The sequence below is a fragment of the Rhineura floridana genome, chromosome 3 (genome assembly GCF_030035675.1).
Source record: "Rhineura floridana isolate rRhiFlo1 chromosome 3, rRhiFlo1.hap2, whole genome shotgun sequence".
In the NCBI taxonomy this organism is placed as follows: Eukaryota; Metazoa; Chordata; class Lepidosauria; order Squamata; family Rhineuridae; genus Rhineura; species Rhineura floridana.
Genome location: NC_084482.1, coordinates 61,899,090 through 61,919,366, shown reverse-complemented (window position 1 = coordinate 61,919,366; position 20,277 = coordinate 61,899,090). Strand labels below are relative to the sequence as shown.

At 41.5% G+C, this 20,277-nt stretch overlaps 1 protein-coding gene across 1 annotated transcript; it reads right to left on the bottom strand.

Moving 5' to 3' along the window:
* Nucleotides 1-9,945: 9,945 nt before the first annotated feature.
* Nucleotides 9,946-19,806, bottom strand: GALR2 (galanin receptor 2). The gene is made up of 2 exons (XM_061621822.1): nt 19,427-19,806; nt 9,946-11,377 (listed from the first exon to the last, which is right to left on the bottom strand). The coding sequence occupies exons 1-2, from the start codon at nt 19,804-19,806 to the stop codon at nt 10,597-10,599; spliced, it is 1,161 nt and encodes a 386-aa protein (XP_061477806.1). The 3' UTR covers nt 9,946-10,596.
* Between the last annotated feature and the right edge of the window lie 471 nt (nt 19,807-20,277).

Sequence of the window (20,277 nt, the reverse complement as noted above, 5' to 3'; positions counted from 1 at the left end):
TTTTGTTTGAGTGGCATGCTCCAAGCAACCATGGTTGATGCTTAATCTATCATGCTTAATGACATCACTAGGGCCTGCCTCCTATGATATCACTAGGGCACACCCCTGAAATCTCAGGGTTTGAGATGCTTCTGACCTGGCAACCCTCTATGCCTATGAACATACAGTAGGCCCCCGCTTACCGGCGTTCTGTTTTGTGGCGTTGCGCTGATGCGTCGGCTTTCAATTTGGGGAAATTCCCCATTTTAAAGCCGATTTTGCGATTTTATGACATTTTGCAACATTTTTGCGCGACGCGGCCCATTATAGTCAATGGGTTCCGCTTTACGGCGATTTCCACTTTACGGCGGGGGCCTGGTCCCTAACCCGCCATATAAGTGGGGCCCTACTGTATGAAAGTATGCTATAAAAATATATATGGTTTTAACCTGGATGGCTTTAACAGAGGATTAGATAAATTCATGGAGGATAAGGCTATCAATGGCTACAAGCCAAATGGCTATGCTCTACCTCCACAATTGGAGGCAGTAGGCTTTTGAACCAGTTGCTGGAAACCGCAGGAGGCAGAGTGCTCTTGTGCTCAGGTCCTTCACATGGGCATCTGGTTGGCCACTGTAAGAACAGGATGCTGGACTAGATAATCTCTAACAGGCTTTGGGGAATGTACATATCTTTACTGCATTTTGTACATTCTTTGAGCAATATGCACATTCTCCGGTCAGAGGGTCACATCACTCGAAAATGCTTGGAATGCTTGGAAGTTGTTTAAAAACACTATATTAGAAGCTCAACTGGAGTGCATACCGCAGATCAGAAAAGGTACCGCCAGGGCCAAGAAGATGCCAGCATGGTTAACGAGCAAAGTCAAGGAAGCTCTTAGAGGCAAAAAGTCTTCCTTCAGAAAATGGAAATCTTGTCCGAATGAAGAAAATAAAAAAGAACACAAACTCTGGCAAAAGAAATGCAAGAAGACAATAAGGGATGCTAAAAAAGAATTTGAGGAGCACATTGCTAAGAACATAAAAACCAACAACAAAAAATTCTATAAATACATTCAAAGCAGGAGACCATCTAGGGAGACGATTGGACCCTTGGATGATAAGGGAGTCAAAGGTGTACTAAAGAACGATAAGGAGACTGCAGAGAAGCTAAATGAATTCTTTGCATCTGTCTTCACAGTGGAAGATATAGGGCAGATCCCTGAACCTGAACTAACATTTGCAGGAAGGGATTCTGAGGAACTGAGACAAATAGTGGTAACGAGAGAGGAAGTTCTAAGCTTAATGGACAATATAAAAACTGACAAATCACCGGGCCCGGATGGCATCCACCCGAGAGTTCTCAAAGAACTCAAATGTGAAATTGCTGATCTGCTAACTAAAATATGTAACTTGTCCCTTGGGTCGTCCTCCGTGCCTGAGGACTGGAAAGTGGCAAATGTAACACCAATCTTCAAAAAGGGATCCAGAGGGGATCCCGGAAATTACAGGCCAGTTAGCTTAACTTCTGTCCCTGGAAAACTGGTAGAAAGTATTATTAAAGCTAGATTAACTAAGCACATAGAAGAACAAGCCTTGCTGAAGCAGAGCCAGCATGGCTTCTGCAAGGGAAAGTCCTGTCTCAGTAACCTATTAGAATTCTTTGAGAGTGTCAACAAGCATATAGATAGAGGTGATCCAGTGGACATAGTGTACTTAGACTTTCAAAAAGCGTTTGACAAGGTACCTCACCAAAGGCTTCTGAGGAAGCTTAGCAGTCATGGAATAAGAGGAGAGGTCCTCTTGTGGATAAGGAATTGGTTAAGAAGCAGAAAGCAGAGAGTAGGAATCAACGGACAGTTCTCCCAATGGAGGGCTGTAGAAAGTGGAGTCCCTCAAGGATCGGTATTGGGACCTGTACTTTTCAACTTGTTCATTAATGACCTAGAATTAGGAATGAGCAGTGAAGTGGCCAAGTTTGCTGATGACACTAAATTGTTCAGGGTTGTTAAAACAAAAAGGGATTGCGAAGAGCTCCAAAAAGACCTCTCCAAACTGAGTGAATGGGCAGAAAAATGGCAAATGCAATTCAATATAAACAAGTGTAAAATTATGCATATTGGAGCAAAAAATCTGAATTTCACATATACGCTCATGGGGTCTGAACTGGCGGTGACCAACCAGGAGAGAGACCTCAGGGTTGTAGTGGACAGCACGATGAAAATGTCGACCCAGTGTGTGGCAGCTGTGAAAAAGGCAAATTCCATGCTAGGGATAATTAGGAAAGGTATTGAAAATAAAACAGCCGATATCATAATGCCGTTGTATAAATCTATGGTGCGGCCGCATTTGGAATACTGTGTACAGTTCTGGTCGCCTCATCTCAAAAAGGATATTCTAGAGTTGGAAAAGGTTCAGAAGAGGGCAACCAGAATGATCAAGGGGATGGAGTGACTCCCTTACGAGGAAAGGTTGTAGCATTTGGGGCTTTTTAGTTTAGAGAAAAGGCGGGTCAGAGGAGACATGATAGAAGTGTATAAAATTATGCATGGCATTGAGAAAGTGGATAGAGAAAAGTTCTTCTCCCTCTCTCATAATACTAGAACTCGTGGACATTCAAAGAAGCTGAATGTTGGAAGATTCAGGACAGACAAAAGGAAGTACTTCTTTACTCAGCGCATAGTTAAACTATGGAATTTGCTCCCACAAGACACAGTAATGGCCACCAGCTTGGATGGCTTTAAAAGAAGATTAGACAAATTCATGGAGGACAGGGCTATCAATGGCTACTAGCTGTGATGGCTGTGCTCTGCCACCCTAGTCAGAGGCAGCATGCTTCTGAAAACCAGTTGCTGGAAGCCTCAGGAGGGGAGAGTGTTCTTGCACTTGGGTCCTGCTTGCGGGCTTCCCCCAGGCACCTGGTTGGCCACTGTGAGAACAGGATGCTGGACTAGATGGGCCACTGGCCTGATCCAGCAGGCTCTTCTTATGTTCTTATGTTCTTATGCACAGTCTCTAAGAAATATGCCTTTTTTCTATCCTCTTGTTGAGAAGTGTGCAGCCTGTTCCCCCTGGGTTGCTTCTGGCCCACTGCCTAATCTTGCATGTTCCACAACACACCCTCCTATTGATCAACAGGAAGTGGGGGAGTGTTCAGATAAATATTAACATTTTCTGCAGTCTAGCCCCGTTTTCACCATTCTCACCTGTTCCCCATTATGCATAATGGCCAAAGAAAATTAAGCTGAGGTATGCACATTCCCCAAGGCCTGTTGGAGATTATGTACATAGACCAGGAAATATGCACAAATCCCTCTATATGGAAGGTTAATGTGCACATTATGAGGCTTAGTGAATGTGCACAATGGCTAGTTATGCACATTAACTGCTCAACTTACATTCCCCTTAACTGCAAAGTATATATGTTTATATTTGATTAGATTTCTGGCAGTTAAACAGCTTTAAATGTACTTGGAAACCTGTATTTACATCCTACCTGTTCTGCAATAATTCCCTGTTCCCCTCTCACTCCAAAATTTCTGGCTAAGGATAACCTTATATGCAGGCAGTGCCTCTGGTGAAGGAGAAATGGCAACACAAAGCAAGAGGGAGCCTGAGTTTACGGGGTAGTGGAGAGAGTGCAGGAGATGACAGCAAAGCAATTAAAGGATAAATTCATTCAAAATGTCTTTCATTTGGAGATTCTGCCTTGGAGCTAGCAGCCTGTTTAAGTAGTTTCCTTGGATACGTACTAAGAGTGTCAGGTCCCCTCATCAGCAATTTGCCACATCCTTTTCTGTTGGCTTCTTTTGATTCCTTTTCCTTTAGAGCTTGTGGAACATTAATCAATACTTTTGGTTTCCAGGTTGCAGCCACTTAAAGTGACCTGGGCTTTTGGTCCTGTGAGGCGTGCTCTTTTGAAATCTAAACCTAGCCTCTAAATTGGTGTACCTCCCATGAAGTCACAACCCACCCACAACTTTCTTGCCCCTGCCAAGCTTCAGGGGTCAATGTCCTTGAGGTTCTCAGACTTTGACTCAGTCCTCCTAGGGTGAATTTTTAATGCACAAGTGCAAAAGGAGATCAATCAGCTTTCATGCTGCTGTCTCAACTCTAGCAGTTTTCTGCAGCTGCCTCTGTACTTTCTGAAGAGCACCCCAAAACTTCAAGCAGTCCAGAATACAGCAGCCAAATTGTTGACGGGTTTCAGGTATTGAAAGTATGTTGATCCTTTTGTTGAAAGAGTTTCATTAGTTTCTGGGTTGTTTTTTATCCAGGTCCTCTTTCAAAGTGTGGATCATAATTACCTTTATTAGGGTTGGAAAACGTGACCCTCCAGATATTGTTGAACTCTGTGTCCCATCAGCCCCAGCCAGCATGGCCAGTGGTTAGGAAACTGTAGTCCAGCAGCACCTGGAGGGCCACAGGTTCCCTACCCTGGCCCTATATGGACTGGGGATCAAAATACTTGAGGGCCCACCTTTTCACATGTAACCACTTTTCCTCATATCATCCATGGAAATTCTCCTATGTTTCCCAAAGCTGAGGCATGCTTGGTTGACAGAGAGAGAGAGAGAGAGACAGAGAGAGAGACAGAGAGTCTTCTCTGTGGTTATGCTTAGACTTTAGAACTGCTTGCTTTGGGAAGCTCATCATGCTCCCTTGCTTATTATCTTCTACCACATTGTAAAGGCCTTTTTTCATAGAAAGCTCTTTAGGCCTGCAATCCCTAGGCTCACTTCCCTGCGACTGAGCCCCATTGAACACCAGGACTTACTTCTTAGTAGACACGCATAAGATTGCATTGTAGTTTGCAGGATGTTAGTGTTCATCCATCATGGTATGTTTGATTGACATTTCTGGCATATTTTAGGTGACTCTGAAGCTGTTTATTTATTTATTTACTTTCATGTATGTCCCACCTTTCTTCCTTCATGGAATAATTATGCCCCAAACTTGCTTATCTTCAGCAAGGTGGTGGCCTCATGTGTCTTCAGACCATATCCTGGGATTGTTTGGCAGGAAACAGTCTTAAAACATTTTATTTTTTTATCTGTCTGTCTGACTCTTTGTGATATTCATTATTTTTAGCTGCACGTTTACTTGGATTTTATCCAGCATTTTTTGCTGTTGTTATATTCACTCTATATTTATCCACCCCCCACATCCCTGAGGATCCTCAGAGCACCAACATACTCTTACTTCATAGTATACTTGGTGGGGGCATTGCTATAAGAGTTCAAATTCCCTTTTTGTCACTGGACTCTTCTCCTGGGCTTCTGTTTCCTATCTCTACTTTCTATATGTTCCACCGTTCTCCTTTTATAGACTTGCCACTAGGACTTTTTATCCCAGATCGAGACTCCAATATCTCTGTTTCTTGTTTTCTTCTTACTTGCTCTAAGCGTGTGAGGGCTCCCCACTCCAAATCCCTTTTCTCCTGTCACCTTTGGATTCTGCTTTAGAGGGCTCCATCCTCTTATATCTGTTCCCCCAAACTGCTCACTCTGCGAGCAGAATGGAATGCATCTCAACAATTCTTCTCTTCCTCCTCCTTTCCACTCTCCTGCTTCTCACAACTTTCCTTTTGATTCATCATCTAGCACATGGCTTCCACTTGGCATTTCTGTTGTATCTCTGCATGCTGGCAGGAGAGATGTGATCTCCAGTCTGACCTGATTTGTTGCTGGTGGGGCTTCCTGCAAAGACTTACACAGACATGGCAGCATTGATGCTTCCTCCTCATACTCTTTTGATCGATTGTTGATATTTCTTGTTGGTGGTAGTGGTGGTTTTAAATGTTGCTAGCCACCATGGACATGTTATATAAAGTGGAGTAGAAATATTTTAAATAAATAAAAACTAATATTGTTTTATAACACCAGGTGGGTAAAAGTACCCAAGTAATACAAACAGAAGTACATAGTACTGCTGTGGAGTCTATGCAGTCCTTTCTTGTTTTCACACAGAGGTCTACCAAACTCAGCATCTTCTTTCCTGACAAATAATAATTTGGTAGTATAGGAACTCATTCGTATATGTTTATAAGTGCTTAAGCCAGAACTTCTGAAGAGTCAGCTTGTTCTTAAACCAATAGACAGAGGTTTATTTTGAGAAACAAATATGAACACAGCATCAGACATATAATAAAAACAACTTTCTAACAGAAATTGTAAATTCATGTCATACAGGCATAGTTACTTTTCTTGCCTAGAATGCAAATACATCTTGTGAATTCCTAAACTGGTATGCTAGACTTTAGAAGAATAAATGAAACCAGAAATATACCCTTTTTATGAAAAAAGGGACTTCTTGGAATAACATTATGTATGATAAGGGTCCACACTAATTCTACACAGCTCATTGCGTACATACCACGGGTCAAATAAAACCCAAATCAGTAAGGCAACAGTTCAGACAAACCCAAAGGTTGTATCCTCCTTACTAGTGTTTTTGCATGAGCTGATTTAACAGTGTCTATGCACTAATGCATGACTGGCCTGTAATTTGTACTACACAGCGCCACAGCTACTGAGCCACTCAGTTCCATTTTGTGGCCTGGAATGATCACAAATGCGTTTGATACCCAAGATTCTACATTATTTGAAGAGAAAGGTTGCCTCTGCGTTTTCCCTAGCCACACTGTCCCTCTTTTTCAAGGTACCTTACTAACCTTCATTCCCCTGTGGCAGCCATGAGTGCAAACAAAACCCAAGAGCTGTAATATTATCTGTTCTCCAGAATCCAGATAAGCCAACCAACATATGGATGGATGGTTGAAGACTGGGCTTACTACCTGTTCAATTTTAAACTAACTCTGTTCCTTTCAAACCAGTCCAAATGGTTTGGTTTTTCCCCCTTTTTGCTTGTTTGCTATTTTCCTCCCCATCCCTCCACCCCTGCATCTGATGGTAGCCAATGAATAGTTTGAAAAATATGCTGTTAACAGTGAAGTAAAATTGTACAAATGAAACCATGAATTAAGCTATGTCGTGCAAATGAACAGCAGCTAGTCCTTCTACCTCTCTTGAAGAAGTGGCACCCTCTTGGAGAGGTGGTAAGTTTTCTTATTTTTTTAATGAAGCAGCAGCAAGGGAGTAGAATGAAAGATGCACTTATAAAGAACATTTGTGAGAGGCACGAGCATTTTTACTTTGTGATATTTGATCCTCCCAAAAAAACATGTTTCTTTTGAGGTTTCTGAGCGGCCTAATTGCTAGATGTGGTTATGATGACAAATTGTGTCTCAACTGCTCATCAGAACTGCAAAACCTGGGTCAGCCTGACATGTAACCATTTCCCCTTATGCATGCACAGATTCTCCAGATGCATCCCCAAGAAACAAGTAAGGTGAGGCAGGAAGTAGACAGCGCTGTTTGTCATGTGAGGTAAGGTAGCCTGCTGCCCTCATGTGTAGTGGAGAATGTTGTCTCATTACCAGTGTTGAAGTAAGATTCAACTGCCAGCTTGTCTACATGGCATGGGGGGGTGGAGGTGCCATCTTGTCTTTTGCCTTAGGTAGCAAAATGTCTTGGGCCAGCCCTGTCTGTCAAGGAGCAAAATGTTCATTTACACATTCCTTTTGAGCCATCTAGGCTTCTTGCAGGAGGGAATCCACCTTACCTTTTGAAAATCAATACTATGTAGAAGTTGAATCATGTGGAAGGTTGAAGAATGGATAGTCTGGCTGCAATGTAGCCCCATGTGGATATTGGCTTCTTTGCTATGTTATGGAATAAGCATGACTCATTTGCATATATCACTGACTATAAATTATTATGGTTGTAAAGGTAGGCTTTTCTTCATCTCCTCCCCACTATCCCTCACTCACATACACTACTTAGTACTGGGCATTTTGCTCCTTCTCCAGTTGTAGAACCTAAGATAAGCAGCTGATCATGAGCTAGAATGTCTCCTCATTCTGAAAGGTTAATTCTAGGCTACAAAGATCATTGAGAAATCTGTAAATCAGCCAGAGGAATTGAAAAGGACAAGGAAGGGAAGGCATAGAGAGGAACTGAAGAAGGATGAGATGTCTATTAAATATTATCCTCTATTGTAGAACATCTGGACCAGGGAGGTAAATAAGGATATATAAATGACATGCTTATGCAGTCACTGTGTATGATTCATGGCAGAATTGTTAAACTAAATATAGAGGTTATTGATAGGGAGCATTACAGACCTTGATGTAGGAACAACCAGTTCTGGATATAATAAGGTTTAATGGAGAAGATGAACTGTCATGGTCAGACAAGAGTTTCACAAAACCTCCAAAGAGGAGGTAAGATCAAAAAGGCGAGGGCCAAAGGAGCTTATATAGTATAATGAGAGACTTTGCTAATCCATTTATTTATTTATTTATTTATTAAATTTCTATACCGCCCCATAGCTGAAGCTCTCTGGGCGGTTCACAACAGAATATTTGTCTCATATATAGTCTGCATGTTGGACTTGTTTGCTTGTTTGAAATTTGGTATGTCTCTAGCTAGTAAAAAGGGGGGGTAGTGATTCCATGGCAGTTGAACTACAAAAATAATGTTGGACAAATACTTTTGAGGATTTCTTGCTAGAATCAACAGTAGTGGCTTAAATATGTTTACTTGCAGAATATCATACTCTGAGTTGTGTGTTTCATCCATATAATAATAATAATAATAAATGTTATTTCTGAGTCACCTATCTGGCCGATAGGCACACATCGTTTCAGCAAAGTATAACACATATTGGCAACTTTACAGACAAAAAGCATCAGTCAGATACCTGCAGTGTATCACCTACTGCTCATGTAAGGAAGGGTTAGCAAGATACTGAATATTCTGGATGAATATTTTCCATCAATTTAGCTCTAACAGAGACCCAGTGTGGTGTGAGAGAGCCAGTGTGGTATAGTGGTTAGAGTATTGGACTACGACCTGGGAGACCAGGGTTTGAATCACCACACAGCCATGAAGCTTACTGGGTGACCTTGGGCCAGTCACTGCCTCTCAGCCTCAGAGGAAGGCAATGGTAAACTACCTCTGAATACTGCTTACCATGAAAACCCTATTCATAGGGTCGCCATAAGTCAGGATCAACTTGAAGGCAGTCCATTTTCATTTTTTCACAAAACTCAACAACCAACTCTTGCTGCTCTGAAACACAGTCCTAGACTAGATGACTAGTATTTGCTCCAAGATCTCCTAAGTGACAACTGGATATATTTCTGCACCTTAATGAGTAAATTGAGATTTCAGTTCACTGAACATCAAGTCCAAAATATCCTGAAAATTACTTTGTGTTCAAACTTTCACAGATGGCATCATGGTGAAAGCAAAATGCATCCACCAGACATGTCCTAATGGCCTTTTCATTCATAAAAAAAGATCTGCAATTTGTATTATCTGTGTAAATAAAATATGTAAGTTTCCTGCAATCAATGGCTGTATTTTGTATGTACAGTGTGCCCCAGAGGACTGAACATTAACTCTGTTGTATCCTCACAAGCCCACCCATATCAAAAAGTTATCTGTGTGCTAATTACATTGCCCAAGTAATCAGAATCACAATGTTACTATTAGAACCTGTTCTCTCTCTTAGCACTACAGGCTCAATAGATCTACCCCATCTTGTTGTGCTGGGCTTTATACCAACATCTAAAAACATGGACTTTGCCCCTAATAAATTCTCATTCCTAAAGACAATGGGATCACCCTGTGGTATATGCCATAGAAAGAAGCCTTGTTTAACATCATATACTTGAAATATTAGGTAGTGTCCCATTTTTACAATCTTCAGATTATTACAATGCCTTACATATTTTCTAAACCATTTTGGGTTTATGAAAATATGCACACATCGTTTCAGCAAAGTATAACACATATTGGCAACTTTACAGACAAAAAGCATGTGCTGTGCACCATTATATTTTCAGTCTACCATCATAAAATGATTGATTTACTGTAGATGTTATAGCAGAAGTGGGTCCTGCGCGCCTATCCAATCTAGAGGAGTCACACTGGCTGCAAGTGAAGGGGTTGATGTTGAATGTACTTATTCCCTACTGTACCTACAGGAGGCTCTGAGGACTGAGCACAGAAAGTCCATGGTAGTCCACTTAGCCTAGTCAGAGATTCTGAGGTTCTTGACTCAAAACTCAAAAGTCCTTGACACAATCAACCAGTCAGTCCCATTCTCTGGTGTAGTTGCCCTCCTCCCTCTTCATCCCTTGGGCCACAGAGGTCCAATCCCCAGGGCTCCTATAATGCACTGGTGAGTCCAGATTCACAATTCAGTGATTGCTTAGTCAGCCAACCTCTTCAACTGAAGCCACCGCCAAAAGTGCAACAAAACAGGGGGGGGGACTTCTGGTCCTGTTCTCTGCAGTAATGCTACCTCACACTCAGTGTGCTGTGAGCTTTGCCTTGTTGAGCCTTCTACAGTACACTGGCTTCTGGCAGACAGGGGAGTAATGAACACTAAAATACAGAGATCATTGGCTTGAGCCACCTGCTAGTTCTTGTGTTTTTAAATCTCATCTTACGTTCTTAAAACCATACATCCTTAAGTTAAACAATCATTGTGCTCAAGGCATTAATCCTTTGGCTAGAGCCCTCTGCCTAGAAAAAAAGGCATTATTCTAAGTGACATTGAAAGTGATGAATGAGTTGGCAACTTTCTCTTGACGACTCCGCTGCTCTGACTCACTCCATGTCTGGATAGGGATTTGACAGCAGCTGGAGGCCCTGGCATGTGTGGGTTCGCTCACATGTATCACCTCTGTCAGGTCTGCTTCCAAGGTACTGACTGTGTGGGTTACCTGTGCTACATGGACCTTGTTGGCCACTCTTTTGTGCAAGAGGCAACTGAAGATCTTCTTGAATCCCTTACGGAAATGCTTGGATACCAGAGCATAGACGATGGGGTTGACACAGGAGTTGGCATATGAAATCAGGTGGGAGAGAATCCTAAGCACATAGGTTGCATTGTTCAGTGGGAAATAGCCAAACCAAAAAAATAGGATGACCAAGTGATGGGGTAGCCAGCAAAGGCAGAAGAGAACAGCCACAATTATGATCATCCGAGTGACCTTGTGCTTGCCTTTCTTGGAATCAGACATGTCCTTAATGGGGTCCACAGATGTCCAGAGATAACGGATGGTCCTCAGGTAGGTAAGGCTCAGGATCAACACAGGAATGACATAGCTGAAGACAAAAGTGCAGAGGTCCATAACTTTGCGCTGAGGGATTTTCCATATGGGATGGCAGACAGTAACATTGGCCACCTGAAATTCCTGGTAGTAACTGATGTAAGGGCCAGAGAAGATGAAGGAAAGACCCCAGATGAGACAAATAGCTGTGAGAGCATTCCTGGGGGTTCTTAGTTCTCTTGAATGCAAAGGGTACCTTATGGCCAAATACCTAGGAAGGCAAAAGAAAAGTAAGAAAAGGCCATGATAGTGAGGAAGTGGCACTATTAAAAAAAATTATGGAAAATGCTGTAGGTTAGAAAGTTAGAAGACATGACTACAATGATACATTCAATAGCCAAAAAGATATCTTGAATGCTGAAGAAGTTTCATCTTGAGATGAAACAGCAGCACCAGAGTCCAATGTTGTCCAACCGAGCTCCTTAACATAATATGAGAAAAGAATGAAGACTCTTATGGCACCTTAAAGACTAGCAAATATATTATGGTGTAAGCTTTTGTGGACTATAATCCACTTCATTAGATGCATGGAGTGCTATCCTGAGTGATAGGTATGTATGTGTGTGTACACACACACACACACACACACACACACACACACACACACACACACACACACACACACACACACACACACACACACACACACACACACACACACACACACACACACACACACACACACACACACACACACACACACACACACACACACACACACACACACACACACACACACACACACACACACACACACACACACACACACACACACACACACACACACTGCTGGGTGGGTGGATTGTAAACAGTGAGATCAAAAGGAAAATGAAGTGCAGAAAAGGACAGATGATGATCATTACATTATGCTGACCAAGTGGTCGAATAAACTGATTGATTGATTGATTGATCATTACATTACGGTGGCCCTTCACACAAAAAGTTGTTGATAGTACCCCAGAGCTTGGAAAAGTTACTTTTTTGAACTACAACTCCCGTCAGCCCAATCCAGTGGCCATGCTGGCTGGGGCTGATGGGAGTTGTAGTTCCAAAAAAGTAACTTTTCCAAGCTCTGGACCAACAACCTGGCATTGATTAGCCAATTAACATGTAGAGTGTGATTTTTTAAGAAAAGCCTCTTGTTCCAATTCTGTCTGTGCTACCAATGACTTTTTTTGTGCGAATAGCTTCTATGAATAATGTAATAATCACTGTGTACTTTTCTGCATTCCTCCCTCCGCCCCCCATTCATTTCCTTCTGACCTCGCTATATGTATGTACCTACTACTCAGGGTAATACTTCATGCACCTGATGAAGAGGTCTGTACTCCACAAAAGCTTCTGCCACACTAAATGTGTTAGTCTTTAAGGTACCACAAGACTTTTCGTTGTTTTTGCTGCAACAGACTAACATGGGCTACCTTTCTAGAAATATTATGGAATCTTTGCATGGTAGTGATGGGAAGAGGAAGTGGTGGTGTCTTGAGGAAGAGGAAGAGGAGGAGTTGGGAGAAAGTCATAGGGTGAAGAAGCAGAAAACTGCATTTGCTTCTAGGAATAAGTTCATGTCATGCTGGGAGAAGTTTAAAAATGCCCCCTCGTGCACTGCATTGGTTGCCAGTTCATTTCCAGGCCCAATTCAAGATGTGTTTTAAGCCGTAATTGACTTAAAGACTGCCGCCTTCCTTATAGACTGTCTCAGGTGTTAAGATCAGCAGAGGGAATCTTCCTGGTAGTTCCTCTGCCCTCAGAAGCTCAGGTAGCCTGGGAGAGGGCATTCTCAGTTGCAGCCCATAACTTGTGGAATTCCCACCCCAAAAAGGCGTATCTGGAACCTTCACTATACAGCTTTTGTCATATGCTGAAGATCCACCTCTTTACTCTAGCCTTTGGCACTTGAGAGACATATTTTTAGGACTAGGGATGGATGAGAAATTCGATAAAGGCAAACTGTGCCTCGGACTACCCTGCAGTTGACACATTCGCTATCTTTGTGGAGCAGTCTTGTTTGCTACAAGCTTCTGCAGCTTTTCCTGATACTGGAATTAAAAGAAAAAAGAAAAAAGCAGTGAATATAACAACATTGTTATTAATGTCATATTCAATCTGAACTGCTGGAGTGTGCATTCCCTTTAATTTATGTGTCATTGAGGTGATGATGGTAGCCATTAACATTCTTTGTTTGATTCTTAACCAGTCTCCCCTTTGTATCTGTTTTTTTAAAATCTCTGGGACTTTAGCCACACTCACAGTTCTTTACTAGTCTGATGTCTCAGGCAGGCCGAGTATCTCACCACCACCACATTGAAAAACTGACTGAGGTGTGAGTGGGGGAAGAAAGCAAAATAAGTTGGTTAACTTCAAGCAGGCTAACTGTAAGGTCAAGAACTCAGCAGAGAGCAGCATTCAAGGCTTGAAAATAAATTGGATTCAGTCTTCAACTTTCAACAGTACATCACATAGCTGAGGTGAAAATAAATTAAACTGCAGATACCTTTTGAATTGTGTGTGTGTGTGTGTAATCTTTTGTCTCCTCTCTCTGGACAGACAATAATCCTGAGGCAAGATACATATTTGATGGGCAATTACCTGGCTCATTTACTTTTGAATTAAAAAATCACAGGCCACCATTAGAAAAAATGAAAACAATAATGTTATTTTTCAGGAATGGAAAAGGACAGAACAGGAAAATGCCAACTACAATGGATTGTAAATGACAACCAAATAGGCACAAAACTGCGAACTACATCCTTATTAAAGACCCACTCTAGTTGTGATTGTAATTTGTTTTAAATTGTTTTTAATGTTGTATTTTACATTGTTGTGACCCTCCCTGGGACCTTGTGGTGAAGCATGGGTAATAAAACTAATCATCATCATCTAGTCTGGGCATTACCTCTTCCCAAGCAAGTCACAATGATGCTGAGGCTTCTGTCACATCCTTCCCCTCTGCATTGGTAAAATTTCTTTAGCTAGGGGATAACTTTCTCTGGCTAAGCCACTGGTGTGTTTGTATGATGGCATCATGCCCAGGTAGATGGGTAGAATCTGTCCTCTAGGCATTGCCAGCTGGGCTGAGGTGGCTCAACCCCCAACACGTAGGGCAATTACATCTAGATTCACACCAGATTCAAAATAGTTGTTATACTATTTATTTATTTTTCTTTGTGTTGTTAACACATTGTTAGGATTGTATCCAAAGTAGTGCTAAATCATGGTCCCGTCACTGCAAAGATTCCACTTGCACAACAGGACTTCCCCTCCCCTTTGCACCCCTTAAATCTGTTCAAAGGGTCCCCCAACCACCTGGAACAGATTTGGAGAGGGCATAGGTGTGTGCGAAAAGGGAGGAGAGGAGGGAAAATCCCATAGTGGAAGTGGAAATCCTTCTGCTGACAGGGCACGTCAGTTGAGTACGGGCCTTCATTGCCCAGATTATATATTGCCATAGGAAGTCATATATTTTACTGAATGGAGGCAGAAGGAAGACTGTACATCAGAGGTGGTTTGGACTAGGACCTGGGAGACCAGGGTTTAAAATCCCACGCAGTCATGAAGCTCACTGGGTGGCCTTGGGCCAGTCAGTGCCTCAGCCTAACCTACCTCACAGGGGAAATTGGGAGAAGGAGAACCATGTATACCACCTTGAGCTCCTTGAAGGAAAGGTGGGATATAAATGCAATCAAGCAATCAAGCAATTGGAATTTTAGTGGGGAACAGTGGAATTAAAAGGGCACTTGGCATTAAAAGGGGAAAACTCTACATAAACAGCCTGACATAATCCTAAAATATGGAAGGGCACATTGCTAAGACTTGTCTTCTCAGAATATTTGTAGGTTCATAGCACTGGGAGCTCTCTGGTTTCTTCCTGTCTGCTGGATTGCGCTTTTATGTGCAGAAAGATAGTGTGATGACACGAGTCCTGTTCAGACAACAGGGTTTGTACAATGAATGTTTGCGTCTTGTGGGAGGCCACAGGCTTTGCCCACTGCAGACCATGTGTTCAAATGCACCTCTGCAACATGCTCACATGCATACAAGCATACGCATACAGGCAGTGGTCTGCATAATCAGGAACCCAGAAAAAGCAAGGTTCTCACTTGTATGGACTACTGCCTATCCTCATAGTTTTGTACATGTAGAGGCACTCTGCTGTCATTTGACTGTGTGGGATTAAACCTGAAACCTCTCACCAGCATTCACACATCCATAGTATAAGTTGTGTTGTCCGAACAGGGCTACAAACGTGTTGTGCTTTTGCCATATAAGGTTTTTTTCTTACATGTCTGGCTACTCTGTGGCCGGTGGATGTTGATAGTTTGCTGCTGGGAGTGCACAGGATGTCATGCCAAGTACATGTTACGCAGATGTTGTATGTACCATTAATGGTGCAGTGGGGCCACTGCATTATTCTGTTTGCAGTTTTTAGGATTAACGATCGAAAAACATTATCTGAAAACCTTTCATGGCCCACTTAAAACAGATGCCCATGGAAGTTCAGAGAGAAAAAGATACAGGGAGAGAAGCTATTCTATCTCTGCAGGAGGATCCAAATAGGTAGGAGAATCCAAATGGTAATGATCTTCTCTTCTCTTTGGCTTTTTTCCTGTCAGTTGGAAAACTGTTGCCTATTCCATTTCATTTCCTTCCAAAATCTCCCTTTTAAATTTGTTTTCTTATGACAGATAAATACCTCTACTCTGTTTGTTTTCCTGCTATCTGATTATTAGAGGACCACCTTTGTGAAACACAGAAGTATCCCAAGGCTACAGTCCTACACATGTGTATTCTTGGTAAATCCCTTAAGATCCTAACAATAAATCAGAGTCGCTAATTATATTATGTCAAAGCTAATTATATTAATATAATATTATATAAATAATATAATATAAATAATATAATATAAATAGTATATAATAACAATATTAATATTATTTATATCATAATATAAATAGTATTAATATTAAAACTTCATTGGTCAACATGCACATTCGAATTACCCATGCCTCTGTTCTGCTTTCTGTTCCATAATAGCAGTGGTGAGAAGTTTGCCTAAGCAGTATGAGAGGTGCTCAGTGCCAGTTCAAACCATGTCTTGTTTCATGATGGCATAGCCACCTTTCTCTCATGCGTGACACTGAGCTGTAGCCAACTAAGTTCTGCTCCAAGTAGATCCATTGAACTTAATGGACATAAGGAAGTCATGCCCATTAATTTCAACTCTGAGTATGACCAATGTTGAATACAACCACAAAATTTTAATGGTATATAACGTGTTTTATGAATGCATTTGATTCTTTTGATAAGTGTACATAGTGACCATACATCACCTTCTCATATGCTGTTGTAAAGTTTAAACCAAAAAGTGCAGGAAGCAGCAGTGCAAAACAAATAAATACAAGCATTTTGCATGAGAAACATTTTGCAATCTGTTGCTGGTTTTGTACACACACAAAATGTAATACATATGAATGTGACTGACAAGTTTGCATGATATGCATTATACAGCCACATTCACCATGCAGCTAGGAAAAGCTGAGGTTCCCCAGTGAATATGCACTTGGTGACAATCACGGGCTACATAATGTGTGAAGCAGTGCTAAGTAAAACAATATCTTATACTAAACCAACTATCATTTTGTTTTGTTTTAAGAAAGAAACATCACCAGTTTTTCAACACACTCATCTCAAAGCAGCCAGTAAGAAGTCAGGTTGTACACACCAAGCCCCTTGCTGAATTAGAAAATGCACATGCAGATTGTATATGCATCTGAATGCACTTTTGTGATGGCCATGTAGATATGATGCATCTGATGCAAACTCCAGGTACACTGCAGGGTGTAAATGGAGAACCGTCTTCCCATTTGCCTTGCAATATGGGTGAAACGGCACATCTCACCCACTGTCTCAGACTACTTCTGCATAACTGCCTATGGATTGGGATGATCCATTTCTTCATCAAACATAGTCATTCAGAGACAACCAAAATAAGGCTTTGTTACATGTTCAATAGGTATCCATCTGGTAATTCGTTAGTACCCTAGATGCAAAACCAGTTTCATCTAATAAATAGCTATATAAAGCATACACATAGCTGTGGGTACCAAAGCCTGAATCATTTTGCAACAATTTCCTGGTTCAATAAAGAATAAGCGTTCTTAGCATTTACGTAGTGCTTTTGACTATTCAAAGTGCTTCAGAATATAGTCGTTCTACAATCCTTACAGCAGTCCTGGATGGCAGGTCGTCGTCATCATCATCATCCATTTGAGAGTTGTAGCCACTAAGAGATAGCAGCTTGCCTTAAGGCCATCTGGTAAGTTAATGGCTGAGGTGAGACTTGAATCCAGCACTTCTGAACAGACTATTCACATTCTTAGTCAATGTTCTATTGAACAATGGGGGTGCCACAGCATCTGATTGTCCTGATGCGCAACCTATACTCTGCACAAGAGGCTACTGTAAGGACAGAATATGGAGAAACCGATTGGTTCCCAATTGGAAAGGGTGTGAGGCAGGGGTGTATTTTATTACCCTATTTGTTTAATCTGTACGCAGAATGTATAATAATGAAAGCAGGATTGGACCAAGATGAGGAAGGTGTGAAAACTGGAGGGAGAAATATCAATAATTTAAGATATGCAGACAATACCATACTACTAGCAGAAACCAGTAATGATTTGAAACGAATGCTGATGAAAGTTAAAGTGGAAAGCACAAAAGCAGACTGCAGCTGAACGTCAAAAAGACTAAAGTAATGACAACAGAATATTTATGTAACTTTGAAGTTGATGATGAGGACATTGAACTTGTCAAGGATTATCAATACCTCGGCACAGTCATTAACCAAAATGGAGACAATAGTCCAGAAATCAGAAGGCAGCTAGGACTGGGGAGGGCAGCTATGAGAGAACTAGAAAAGGTCCTCAAATGCAGAGATGTATCACTGAACACTAAAGTCAGGATCATTCAGACCATGGTCTTCCCAATCTCTATGTATGGATGTGAAAGTTGGACAGTGAAAAAAGCAGATAAGAGAAAAATAAACTCATTTGAAATGTGGTGTTGGAGGAAACCTTTGTGCATACCATGGACTGCGAAAAAGACAAATAATTGGGTGTTAGAACAAATTAAACCAGAACCATCATAAGAAGCTAAAATGATGAAACTGAGGTTATCATACTTTGAACACATCATGAGAAGACATGATTCACTAGAAAATACAATAATGCTGAGAAAAACAGAAGGAAGTAGAAAAAGCGGAAGGAGATGGATTGATTCCATAAAGGAAGCCACAGACCTGAACTGACAAGATCTGAACAGGGTGGTTCATGACAGATGCTCTTGGAGGTCACTGATTCATAGGGTCGCCATAAGTCGTAACTGACTTGAAGGCAACAACAATGTCAATGTTCTGCCTTGCCTCTCTGCTGTTCTACGTATTCCCTGACATACATTCTATAGGAATGGCATGGCTACAAACACTCTGACGTTAACAATATTCACCCTTCCAGTTGCATGGAGGCTTTTGTTACTTTTGTAATTTTTAATCCCCCCCCAATCTTTTTTATTCATTCTCAATTTACAAGCGCAACGTAATCAACAACAAAATGTTTTCACATTACAATTTAAAAAAAAAATCATATGAACAATTTGGATTCTTATTTTTTAAATTTCATTTACTATTGCCATTACAGGAATATGAACTGCATATATTTGGAGCTATATCCAATATTTGTTTGCACTGGAAATACGTTTTAAGAAATGATTTGTCTCCAAAAGGAGTACTTGGACAATAAGAATCTAGAAGCAGTTGAACGTGTGTTGATATATGAAAGAATACCAAAACTTACAAGGCATTTGTCCCTAGCATGGGGCACATTGTGGTCTGGATAGCATGGGATGATCTCTCTGGAGGGGGCTAAATGGACACTTGGACAGTCCTGTCTTACTGCTGCAGGATCTTAGATTAGATGGCCCTTCTAATGTTGTAATTCTGGGCCCTTCCTTTATCTATGCAATGTTTTATTTGTTAAATGTTGGATATATTGATGGAATAGTGAAAACAATAATGCCTTTTGTTTAAATGAAGTTGTTTAAGAGATTAATGTTCTCCCATCAGTGTTATGAGACAAAGTTTTTCATGCATGCAGGGAAGTATGAAATCATTCCAAGCTGCAGAGTTTTTTTGTCAGTTTCTGAAACTAAACAGTGATGCTTAAAATCCAAAAGCCTTCCCCTTTCCCACCTCCTTGCTCACCTGTCTAGGGATACAGTTGTGAGTGTGAAGCTGCTGGCATACATAGTCAGGTAGATGAAGAAATGCACTGCTTTGCACATGAGGGGCCCAAAGATCCAGTCATCCAGGGTGTAGATGGTGGCCTGGAAGGGCACACAAAAGACAATGAAGCACAGGTCAGCCACTCCCAGATTGAGGATGAAGAGATTGGTGGTATTGTTGACTTGCCTGTTCCTCAACAGCACTGCCAGCACCAGAGAGTTGCCCACTGTGCCTATCAAGAAAATCAGAGAATACACTAGGGGAATGATGATAGACACCAGGTGCCAACTGCTGCTGTCACTGTTTCCTGAAGAGTTTAGCTGGGGCAACGTTCTGTTCATCTTAGAAGTGAGAAGCATGCTCTGATTTGGGGTGAGGCGACGGAGAAATAATCCTTTATCACACTGGGTTAGCCAAGAGCACACAGATCACTTCATTCTGGAAGTGATTGTAAGTTATACTTCTTGTTAACTTCTCTTCTAAGAAACAGTTTCCTTCACAGCAGATCTTTTGTGTAGCCACTCTTCTGTTTGCAGTCCTCCAACTCAACTCAAGTCCCTTTCACAGATGCTGGACTTCTGTCTGCCATCAAGTTAAAAGATGTACTGTTACAGCTCTAAGTTTCTTTTCTTTTGTAGCAAACAGGTTCCTACTTTGCACTACGCTGGAGCGTCTTTCAGATTCCTGCCGTTTCTCTGACAACAAAAACACTGCCAGCTACTCTTGTAGATGTGTGCAGCTGAAGAGCCAAACTTGTTGCCAGTTGCGTTTTGACTGGTGGTTTAATATCCCCGTGCTGAGCCCATAATGCTCAGTGTGTTCTGAATTCA